General features: G+C 34.6%; 1 protein-coding gene across 1 annotated transcript in view; it reads left to right on the top strand.

The window, feature by feature from the left end:
- Positions 1 to 12831, top strand: part of LY75 (lymphocyte antigen 75) — a 121895-nt gene that overhangs the window by 49392 nt on the left and 59672 nt on the right. The window contains 6 exon segments of the mRNA XM_054699771.1: positions 166 to 245; positions 808 to 947; positions 3120 to 3225; positions 3338 to 3498; positions 10015 to 10144; positions 11280 to 11506. Of these exon segments, the coding sequence (XP_054555746.1) occupies positions 166 to 245; positions 808 to 947; positions 3120 to 3225; positions 3338 to 3498; positions 10015 to 10144; positions 11280 to 11506 (844 nt within the window).

Below are 12831 nucleotides of genomic sequence, written 5' to 3'. Positions count from 1 at the left end.
TAAACATTAACCCATAAACTGCCTATAGTAGTCAAATCGTTTTGCATGTTAGCATTAAGAAAAAAATGGTATAAAATGACCTAATGCTAAATTTAGAATTAAAATTACAGTAGAAAATAGAGTGGAGCATGTAACTATGAGTTGTGAAATCTCATTCTCTTTCAGCTCACGATACTATAGGCATCACTTTCCTATCACATTTGGAGAGGAATGCATGTATATGTCTGCCAAGTCCTGGTTTATTGGTAAAGTTAATTCCAAATCCTTTAATGTTGATTATGTAACATGTGAACTTTAAATTTAATTAATAGCTTACTCTTGATTTCTTTTTGATTACATGTTTGGTAGCTTCATTTTATTCTAATGCATTGCTAATGACAATTGCTCAAATTCCAAATGCAAATAACGGTGCTTTTCACTGTGAATATTTTTACTTCTTTTATCCCCAGGTGGTTGCATAGAAATAAACTTACCATTTTCATAATTAATAAGCACATGGAAAGATTTACAAAGATAAATAGACAGTAGTTCAAAATATAGTTTAGCTCCCTTTCCCCCTCATTAACCTTCATTCAACTCTGTTGCCATTAGGAACTGTGGTCATTATTCCAAATGTGTGTGTTTTCATAGCAATGTTATAGATATAACCTATTTATATGAATGAAATTGAAGACAAAAATGACTCAAAATAAAAGGGAATATATTTTAACCACTTGAGATAGATTGACTTCGTTTCTTTACCACAGATTTTCATAATGACCTCATTGGAAAAGTCTCACCATAGTAATCCTGTTTTTCATTTCTCAGATTTAAATAGACCAGCTGACTGTAGTACCAAGTTGCCCTTCATATGTGAAAAATACAATGTATCTTCATTAGAGAAATACAGTCCAGATTCTGCAACCAAAGTACAATGCTCTGGAAATTGGATTCCTTTTCAGAATAAGGTAAAAAGACAGTTGCTCTAATGTGCAAATGATGATTGCTTTCATGATGGTTGTATGGCCTGTGTCAGAACGGCAATATATCAGATAACTTTACTAAGGTTACTTCTGTACATTTCCGTATGGCATCTGATCCTCTACATTGCCAGAAACCAAGTTAACTCTCCTAGTCATACCTACAGATCTTTCAGAGCATTGTGTTCCTTTCCTGTTGCTACTCACACTTAAGTTGATCTATCAGTAGGTAGGAATACATTAATAGTCAGAGCTATGTGTATAGCATGTGGTAAACTCACTTAATTTCTGGCTCATACATATTTCCCCTTAAGGAATACAGCCATGCAACATCTACCAATCAAATTAGACCACATTTCCTAACTACTTTATGGGAACTACAAATATGCTAACAAAATGTTAAACATTAATCTTGCTTCCAAAGGGGGATTATGAGTAAGTAGGTCTGGAAAATTGCTGCACTTTGTATCTGCCTCTTTAGTATGTGTATCTCTTAGGAAATGCATTTGGCTGCTAAAGAGGGATTGCTACCCTGTGTTTAAAACATTTATTCTCTTGCATAAAAGAAGTTTGCTGGTAATCAGACTAGGATTAGTGTAGAAACTCCAAGCATTTTTCAATAATTGGCTCTTTTTATCTTTCAATTTTGCCATTCTTAATATAAGGCTTCCACGTTCAGGTTCAGGGTCTTCTCTCTACATTCTTTTCTAGAAGCTACCCCATGGCATTTATTTCTTTGTCCTTCCAGTCTGTAAGGAGACTGAAAAAAAATTTGTAAAATGTTTCAAGGAACTCAATGTGGTACATACTAATCTAAATTAATATGATCCATGTTACCACATGGATGAGCCTTGAAAACATTATGCTAAGTGAATAAATCAGTCATAAGAAGGTCTATATGATTTCAATATGAGGAACTTAGATTAGTCACAGAGATCATAATTATACATGTAGAAAATGTAATGGTGGTTGCCATGGCTGGGGGAGGCAGAAGTGGAGAATTATTGTTTAGTAGGTATAGAGTTTCAGTTTTATAAGATGAAGAGTTCTAGGGACGGATAGTGATGGTAGTGATGGTAGTGCAATGTTGGTGATGGTAGTGCAATGGTAGTACCATTGATGGTAGTACCATGATGGTGGTGGTAGTGCAATGTTGTGAATGTATTTAATATCTCTAAACTGTACACTTAAAAAATGGTTAAGATGCTAAATTTATGTATATTTTACCACACTAAAATTTAGGGGAACACTAAAAAAAAATAAACTAATGTGATCAGAATGTCAGAAAGAAAAAGGAAGAGATGTGTCTGACAGCTGAAAACATCTGTGGTCAAGTTAAAATATTCAGGGTATATTTTTACTTATTAAGGTTAAGACCCTCTTTTTTTCCTTTGAAGATATTGCAAAGTAAATTAATTTTCCTAGTTGATATAAATTTGAATTAAAATATTCTGCCAAGAGAAAGAGGGATGTTTTCTTAAAAAATGAGGGTTTTTTTTTTTATTTAAGAAGGTGATGATTAAGAGTACAGACTTCAAAATCAAATGAAACAAAGTCTAAATGCTGACCATACCACTGTATGGCTATTTCATTTATGGATAAAATTACTGAACTTTCGGGCCTCCCCTGGTGGCGCAGCGGTTGAGCGCTAGGCTGTGAAGCTGCCTGCAGCCTCTGCTGCGCCAGTTCGATCCCCGACCACCGGTGAGGGTCCCACATGGCACGCAGACCTCTCCTGCCCTGCTCGCTGCTCCCCTCAGCAGTGTATTTCGTCAGTCTACCTGTTCTGTTCCCCGCTCTGGCTCTAGTGAATTCCCTCACCCTCCCGCGCTTCTGACTGTACCCAGTGCTTGTATAAATAAATAAATAAATAAATAAATCTTTTTAAAAAATTACTGAATTTTCCAGTGTATAACTATCTCCATTTGCTTTGAAAATTAAGTGAGATAATGTAGGCTCCTTTAACATTGAGTCAGTGGGAGATTTAAAAAATAATCTGGACAACATTCTACAGTTGTTTAAATGAAGAGTGTGAAAGTATTCTTATAGTACTACTTTGTAAATTTCCATATTTCACAGACCAAAAAATTAGCAGCCCTCTAAAAGATGTAACTTTCCCATGTTGGAAACTTATGCTTTATTTGTGGTTTTTGTTTGCAGTGTTTCCTAAAGATTGAACCCCGGTCTCTCACATTTGCTCAAGCAGGTGAAGTTTGTATCTCCTATGGTGGCACCCTTCCTTCAGTGCTGAATCAGAGAGAACAAGGTAGGTAAAAGATTATCTTGATAGATAAACAAGTATTATTCATTGATATTTTTAGCATGTCTTTAATTTGAACAAGTCAAATGCTTTTTTTGAAAATATTTCTTTCTGACAGATTTTATTACATACTTACTTCCGGATGTGGATACTACTATATGGATTGGTTTGCGCTGGAGTGCCTTTGAAAGAATAAGCAAATGGGTAGATCACAGAGAGCTGACATATAGTAACTTCCACCCATTGTTGGTTGGTCGGGGGCTAGGAATGCCAACAAATGTAAGTTTTTTCTAAGTCAATATAATCTATATAGCTCTGTGAAATCCCTGAGTCTTTTATAAATTATTGGATTAAGAACAAGAGCCTATAATATGAGTCCTTTTGTATGAAACATCCAGAATAGTCAAATTTAAAGGTAAAAAGTAGACTAGTGGTTGCCAGAGAAGAGGGAGGTTGGAAAGATAGAAGGCGATAGCTAAAGAGCATGGGGTTTCTTTTTGGAGTGGTGAAAACGTTCTAAAATTGATCGGGGGAGATAGTTGCACAGCTATGTGAATATTCTAAACCCTATAGAATGTATGCTTTAAATGGGTGAATTGGACCATACATGAATTTTTACACAATAAAACTGTTATAAGAACAAAAGGATCTTGGCCTCCCCCGTGGTGCAAGGGGTTGGGCACAGCGCTGCAGAGCTGTCCACAGCCTCTGCAGCACGAGTTCCATCCCCGGCCAGGGAGCAACCCACATGGCACAGCAGACCTCTCCTGACTCGCCCACTGCTCCCCTCAGCCGTGTACTTCCATCTATCTGCTTGTTCTGCTCCCCACTCTGTCTCTGGTGAATCCTCTCACCTCCCACACCGCTGGCCTGTGCTCCACTTCTTGTAATCATAAATAAATAAATCTTAAAAAAAAATAAGAACAAAAGGACCTTCCACAGTCTTGAGGTAGATTCTCTAATTTTTCATTATCACATCAGATTCCTTAGCACTATTTAGTAATGATGTAAGACCACCATAGTGAATTTATATTTTGCAAATGAATGCAAATATAAATGCTTTATTTAACATTTTGAGATTTGGGACTGTCAGCCTCAGTCTCCTAAGGCAAAGAATACAAAATTGATAATTAGTGATCATTTTTTCCTAAGAACTAAATGTAAAACTATAGAAGGGGAGACAGTATTATATTAATAATAGTTATCCTATACCATAACATTGTTGCCCTCTACTTCTGTCCTCCCTATTTGCTGAATACAAACCACCTTTTTCACACAGGGCAAAGATTAAAAAATTAACATTAAGGTCAAATCACAAAATATGTCCTAGGCAGCACTCAATTCTTGATGCAATGTTACTTTGCTTAAGGTTTATATTGGTGGCAAAGGGAATTTTGAATTGTATATAATTATGTACAAAATGAATATCAAAGTAATGTTTGGTAATAGAAAAATTTGGAAGTTATATAAAAGTAAACATGATATAGAAAAATACCTTATTTTTCCTGAGCCCAGTTATAGTTAGGCTGGTAGCTTTTAAACTTTCATCTGTGACCCATAGTGAGAAATACATTTAAATCACCATCCAGTACATAGATATAATATGTATATATTTAAGGAAAAAATATCTACCCCTAAAGCTTATAGACACTGATACTGTCTTTCTTTTCTACTCTAGTGTATTCTAATCTAGTGTACACTAGTCTCTTTATCTGATACTATTTTATTATCAGAAATGTTAAGTTGAGATCCTTTGAAATAATTTCATGACCTTTTAAATGAACCTCAAACCATATTTTAATGCTGACCTAGGAAATCACAATGGGTGTTTTAGTACTTTTTTCTTTTCTTCAAGGACTTTTCCATACATTGTATCCTTGATGTAAGAATAAAGATTGTATATTCTATTTTTCTGACTTAGCATTATATCATAAGTAGTTTCTTATACCATTAAAAGCTGTTCATGGTAGGCATTTTTTAATTGTATCATTTGTCATTGAGGTAACATTGGTTTGCAACACTGAATATGGTTTAGAGGTATACGATCACATCCTTCAGGTATGTTACACATCATACCCACCACCAAAGCAGCCATAGTCCTCAACCATATTCCATTGCGCTTTCTCCCCACTTTGTTATCTACCCTCTTCTTTCCCCCTCTGCTAGCCTAATTCTACAGTGTCTGCACAGTATTTCTTTTTTTAAGATTTATTTATTTATGTATACAAGAACTGGGGTACAGGCTAGATGTGCAGGGAGCGAGAAGATTCACAAGAGACAGAGTGGGGGAACAGAACGGGCAGACTAACTGGAATACACTGTTAAGGGGAGCAGCGTGCGAGTCAGGAGAGGTCTGCTGCACCATGTGGGTAGCTCCCTGGCCAGGGAGTGAACTTGAGCTTCAGTGGCTACAGACAGCTTCATAGATTGCATCTAACCCCCTGCGCCACCAAGAGGACCTGCACAGTATTTCTTGATAGAGACCCCCATCCTTTACTTAATCAATGCTGGGCATTTAGGTTCTTTCCAGTTTTACACAATCCTAGCTAGTGATGCAATGAACATCTTTGTGTGTGACCTTTGCTTATATTTTAGTTTAACTCCTTAAAAGACAATGGAAGTTATATAGCCAGATCAGAGGATAAAAATAGTTATAAAGCTCTGGTTACCAAATTGCCTTTCAAAAGGCTTTGTGAGTTTATACTTTTGTCAGCAATATATTGTGATGTCCCTTTTATCCATACCAGCATATTAATAATTTCTAACATTTATGAGCAGTTAATGTGTCAGGAGCTCTGCTAACATATCACATGCATATTTCATTTAATCTGCACAATAGATCTAAAATGGAGGGCCTCCCCGGTGGCTCAGCGGTTGAGCGCTGGGTTGCGAAGTTGCCCGCAGCCTCTGCAGTGCCGGTTCGATCCCCGGCTGCTCCCAGCCACCGGAGGAAGGTCCCACATGAAGCGCAGACCTCTCCTGCCGCCCGCTGCTCCCCTCAGCAGAGTACTTTGGTCCTTCTGCCTGCTCTGCTCCCCGCTCTGGCTCTGGTGAATTCTCTCACCCTCCCGTGCTTCTGAGTGTACCCCAGTGCATGTATAAATAAATAAAAATAAATCTTTAAAAAAATAAATAAATAAATAAATAAATAAATAAATAAATAGGTCTGTTACTCCTCCCTACCCTAGAAATGCAGATATAAGAGTCGTGTAACTTGCCAGCAATTGTGAAGCTTTTGTGTACAGAATCCACATTTAAATCAGATCCAAGAGCCTGCAGAGCCAGTGTTCTTAGCTTTTCTACTAAATCACCTCAAATGAGCATCATCTTTTAAAAATTCTCACTAGTTTTGTAGTTTAAATGATTTCATCTTTTCATTTATAGTTTTCTGATATCTAATGAAAACAAACTTCTATAAGTTATATACAATTTGTATTTCCACAGATGTGAATATTCTGATTCTTTGCCAGTTTATCTACCAAAGATTTTATGTATTTCTTATTGACTTTATGACTGTAAATATTAAATGTGCTGACCCTGTGTTTCTTATGTTTGCTGCAAATATTTCCCAAGGTTGTTTTTTTTTTTTTCCAGTTGACTCTGGATACCAAAAATGTTACAGAAATAAGTTTTCATCTTGGGGGTATATATTCAAATCTGTTTATTTTCTTTTTTCATCCTCTGCTTTAAGTTAGAAAGTCTATCAATGTAAACATTAAATGTATGCCTATATTTTCTTCATTTTGTTTATATAGGTTACCTTTTTTTCCCCTGACATGGCCCATCCATGGCATATGATTTATGTTGTAATGACTATTCAGTCCTTTCCCCCCGATTTGCCAATTGCATAGCATCATTATTGCATGTATTTCCATTTGTTAAAAGCAATATAGGATACCTCCTTTTTTTTAAAGATTTATTTATTTATTTATACAGGCACTGGGTACAGTCAGAGGCGTGGGAGGGTGAAAGAATTTACCAGAGCCAGAGTGGAGAGTAGAACAGGCAGATTGACGAAGTACACTGCTGAGGGGAGCAGCGGGTGGCAGGAGAGGTCTGCGCGCCATGTGGGACCCTCACCCGGTGGCCGGGGATCGAACTGGCGCTGCAGAGGCTGCGGGCAGCTTCGCAACCCAGCGCTCAACCGCTGTGCCAGCGGGGAGGCCCCTAGGATACCTCCTTTATCATATATATATTGTGTGTATGAGATATGCCCCTATATAATTGCCATACTGGCCTAAATAGTATAATTTCACAATGTTTTAAAAAATAGTGTGAGTTATGCTTTATTGTATGCCTTTTTAAAAATATTTTTATTCTTGTCCACTTTTCTAGGCAAAATTTAAAATAATTTAGTAAATTTCCAACCACAACAATTAAATATAAACCTTCTATGTGGATTTGACACTTAAAATGAATTGACATCTTTTTTAATTTTCCAGTTTAAGAACATATATGTGGTATATATGTCTCCATTTATTCAAGTCTTCCTGTAGACCACTCTGTGACATGTTTCTAGGGTTTCTGTCTCTTATTGCCATTGGTAATGGCAGGTTTTTCTTGATTTTTTCTTTGTATATTAGGAAAGTTATTGTTTGGCATTTTATATATTTATTTCACAGGCATCTATCTTGCTAAAAGCTCTTATTACTTCTTAGAACTTTTCAGCAGATTTTCATGTGTATCCTTATTAGATTATCATAATCTATAAATAGCAGTTCATGCTTCACTACATATGCAGGGACTTGCAGAAAGGTGGAAAATACTAGGTGAAATAGCCACTATCCTAGACTTGATCAGGACTCTAATGGGACTGTCTGCCTTCCTGCATTGTTATACATGATTTTGCCATTTTAAGATACGTCATACTATAACAAACATTTTTAAAATTTTTATTTAAGAATAAGTACTATACTTTCTAAAACTTGTTTCCAGTGTCTATTGAAATTGTCATATGGCTTTTCTCATTAGGACTATTGATATGTGGTGTAATACACTAATGTAACATTAATACTGTTATTTTAAATCATCTTTATGTTGTCATTCTAAAATTGAGTGACTCAAAGTGAATTATTATTTTATCATTCTACTAAGTTAAATTCGTTAAAATTTCTTTTTTGGAATGTATTCAACTATATTCACAGTTAATTTTTTATGCTACATTGCCAGATTATTTTTCTGATCATGTTAGCTTCATAAGATGAACTGGGTAGGTTTCTGGTTTGTGTTTTGAAAATATGTCTCAGCCTGTGAAATTATCTCTTCCTGAAGGTTTGAAGAAACTACTTGCAAACCCACATGATGCTAGAACCCTTTTCAGAAATCATTCTTTAATAATAAAAGTTTTTGGTGCAGCAGTGAGAATCTAAACTCTAGAGTCAGATTGATTAGGTTTGAATTCCATTCAGACAACAGGATGCCTTTAGAAGTACACTTAACTTTTCTTATGTCTTACTTTTTCATCTGTAAATTCTGATACTGTTGTATTTAGAGCATAAGGATTATATGAGATTATTCATTTTAAGCTTTTTAGCACAGTACCTTACTTGCTTTTAAAATGAGCTATTATTATTTTCAGTTTCTTTCAAAATTACTGGTATGTTTTGGTGTTTCTTCTTGTAATAATTATGGTAATTTGTATTTTTTAAGAAACTTGGCTATTTCATTTAAATTTTCAAATGTATTAGATGAGAGTTGTTTGTGGTATTATAATTTTAAATCTTCATATCTTTTTTTGATTGTTTTAACTTTTCCTTATTTAGATTTTTACAAAAACTGGTGTATGTTATTGGGTTTCTTCTCCCTCTTCTCCACCCTCCACTCCTATTGCTTGAGATACATTTATGTATACCACTGCCTTATTATATACTGTTTTTCTTGGAGTTGTGTATTGTTCATGTCCTAATTTCCTATATTAAATTCTTAGTTTATCTTTCCTTTAAAAAACATTTAATAATGTACATTATATATATATTATATAATGTATATTGTATATATTATATTACATATTACATATATTATATCATAACAGTATTATATTACATATTTATATATTAGTACATGTAATATATAATATATATTATAATTATGTGTGTATCAATGTATACATTATTAATAATGTATACACAAAGCATAAAGTTTTTCTATTTAGCATATTATTCTTTTTTGTGATTATTTCATTTTCAGCTTAGTATTTATTTGGTATCATGTGTATATGCTTTTTTCATCTGTAGTGCCTGGGATAAACTTACTTTTCTTATATTCTAAGTATGGTATATTTCAAAAATATGCAAAAGTATAGGGACAGTATAATTTGAATAAATTTTCATGTCTAGTATTACTAATTTGTGGTTGGGAGTGAAATCTAAATAGATACTTACTGAAATTTTTATGGTAAATAGTACTGAATTAAAGCTTTAAGTGATTTCTCTATCACATAGTATACAGTTTGTCTTTATAAAAATCTAATAAGTTAATTAGCAATCTCTGCTTGAGCTGTGAAGAGTGATAGCTGAGTGTTAAATATTACTATAATTTTATTTTCATCTTTAACAGTTTGTCATTATATGTTTGGAAATACATTTATTGATTCTGTCACTATCTTGTTTTCTGAAATTAAATGCCCCTTTCCCAGGCTTTGGATGTTATCAGGATTTTCTTAGTGGTTTCATAGTTAGCTCCTTCATGGAATTTTTTCACAGGAGGGAAACTCAACCAGGTATATCAAGTTCTCTGGCTAGTATCTTCTAACTATTAGTTTCATGATTGCTCCAACAATTTACCTTTTTTTCTTAGTTTTTTGAAGAAGAGTCCCACTTCCACTGTGCCCTAATGGTCAACCTCCAAAAGTCACCTTTTATTGGGACATGGAATTTTACTTCCTGTAGTGAAAGCCACACTCTAGCTCTCTGTCAGAAATATTCAGGTATGGATTATTATGTAAATAACTATGGTATTTTATGCTATTGCCTATGTCCGTTACTTTTTCATAAACATCTTATAAATGAATTACTATTTATAATCATGTAGCTTCCTTAAAATTTCAATTTGACTAAATCTTTATTTTCTTAGATTATTTTAAAGGGAATGTGATTTTTCAAGTATCATTACTATATTTAATTAAATATAAAAATTAAGCAACAAATGAGGCTTAGTAGTAGGATTAGGAAGAAGAGCTGTCTAATGATAGAAAGTTAAAGTTGTATCTTGTTCTCCTTTCTATTCTGGTAATTTTCAGTTTACTTTCTGTTTTGGGGAAAAGAGGCTAAAACTCTTAATATTTTCAATTGAGTCCAGTATAAACATTCACTATTAAATTTAGCACCAAAAAAAAAAAAAAAAAACAAAAAAGGATGGAAAGCATTATAAAAGGATCTCTATGCCTTCCATAATCCAAATAAAAATAAAATCTATAAAAAAGAAATGATCATATTCACAGAGATATTTTTAAGAAAGGTATTAAATTGTTTTCATTGATCACAGTAAGTTTTTAACAAATGTATTTTTTAATTTTGTCATGTAGTGAAAACCATAAATATATTTTCCTTGTACTTTTCAAGAAATTTTATGCTAAATTAATCTTTGCCCATTTGTCTCACTTCTTAGTAACTACCTTATTCAGAGTAGTACTATAAAGTAATAATGCAAATAAAGTTTATATCTTGTGGATGGGTGTGTGTGTGTGTGTGTGTATTTTTTGTGAGAGCTCTCCTAGATGAAAAATTTGTAAGAAAACACCTAACATCTTCTCTTGTTGAAGCATTTCAACCAAGGAGGTATTCGACACCTACCTGAAAAAGCATTCTACTACAGCTATTTATAGCTTTCTCCTTCCTAAATCAGATTAACTAAAACAGAACTTAGTTCTAATTTTAGAAAACAAATGTTGTGGCACATACATTTTACCGAAGGTATGCAGAAAAACATACCAAGTTCTTCCACTAAAAACCTGAATTGCATAAATAAATAAGTAGATACATACTGGGAGATATTTGAAAAAATATCCTATGACTTGCAGTGTGGATAGTCTTTGTGGGTTTTTATTTTTCTTTTGCACACAGAAATTGAAGCCAACCAGACCTTGCAGAACACTTCAGAAACTGTAAAGTACCTAAATAATCTGTACAAAATAATCATGAAGAATCTGAGTTGGTCTGATGCACTCATGGAGTGTCAGAAAGATAACATGCACTTGGTGAGCATCACAGACCATTTCCAGCAGGCGTTTCTCACTGTGCAGGCAGCCCTTCGAAATGCTTCTTTATGGATTGGACTCATCAGTCAAGATGTAAGTTTTCAGTGTCAACTTCCAAGATTGAGTGATAGAATGTGCCGTTTTTTATTCTTCGTAACCGTCTTCATAACAGATTAAAAGAAATGGAAGGTTGTTTAAAATCTTATTTCAGTGAATGGATTTTGTAGAGTATGTAATTTTTAGAGACTATCCTCTTTGCACTGTTAAAAGATCTGGTGTTTTATTGTTTAAGACAGAGTTCTAATGAACATGTACTTGAACACTTTTTTTAAAAAAAAAAAGATTTATTGATTTATGCATACAAGAGCTGGGGTACAGACCAGAGGTGTGGGGGTGGTGAGAGGATTCCCCAGAGACAGAGTGGGGAGTAGAATAGGCAGATCCACTGAAATATACTGCTAAGGGGAGCAGCGGATGAGACAGGAGAGGTCTGCTGCACCATGTGGGTCAACTCCCTGGCTGGGGATCGAACTCATGCTGTAATGGTTGCAGATAGCTTCATAGTGCTGACACTTTACCCCTTGCACCACCAGGGAGGCCCCTGAACACTTTTTTTAATTCATACCAACAATGTGTTGCAATCAGGAGCTGCTGTGTCTGTTCAGCTAATGAAAAAAAGAGGAAAGGTAGAATTAAAAATCATATGGGGTTAGGCACTTGTTAGGATGTAAATATAGATGTTCACAGACTTCCAGCACACAATAGAATATAGTGAATGGGGAAGTTTCTCCTCAAAGGCAGGTGTGAAAACAGTAGGGTAAGACCCACAAGGCCTGAGAGGTTAAGAGGAGGGGAGCTAATGTTTAAATAGCGCTTTTATGTACCAGCTAGCAACTGAATTATGTTTCATACATTATTCCATTGATTCTGACCCCATGAGGTTCATTGTCATATCCATTTAATAGATAAGGGGATGGAAACTTGGTAAGGAAAACTCACAATCAAAAACTAATAAGTGACTGAAGCTAAGGTACACTTAGCTCCAAAGTCCATGTTCTCTCCACTATGCCATGTTGTCTCCAACTATGTCAGTACTTAAAATGGTTCTCATTCCACATAAACTTTCTGATATCTGACAACCAACATTTCCTATTATGTGTGAGATAGCGTAACGTAATGATTCAGAATATGGACTCTAGGGCCTAGGTTAGCATTTCAGCACTGCAGTTTATATTCTATGTGACTTTATGCACCTTACATGTCTTCAATTTCCTCAGCTGCAAATAGGTATAATAGTGTCTCTGTCTCATATGGTTATTATGAAGTTTAGATAGGTTAATATTTGTAAAGCACTTGGAACAGTGCCTGAAGCATAGTAATGCTACATATATGTCTTCAAAGATGTGTTAAGATGTAAT

The sequence above is a fragment of the Talpa occidentalis genome, unplaced genomic scaffold (assembly GCF_014898055.3).
Source record: "Talpa occidentalis isolate TD23 unplaced genomic scaffold, MPIMG_talOcc4v2.1 talOcc4.3, whole genome shotgun sequence".
NCBI classification, from domain to species: domain Eukaryota; kingdom Metazoa; phylum Chordata; class Mammalia; order Eulipotyphla; family Talpidae; genus Talpa; species Talpa occidentalis.
This window is presented reverse-complemented; position numbering and strand designations above follow the sequence as displayed.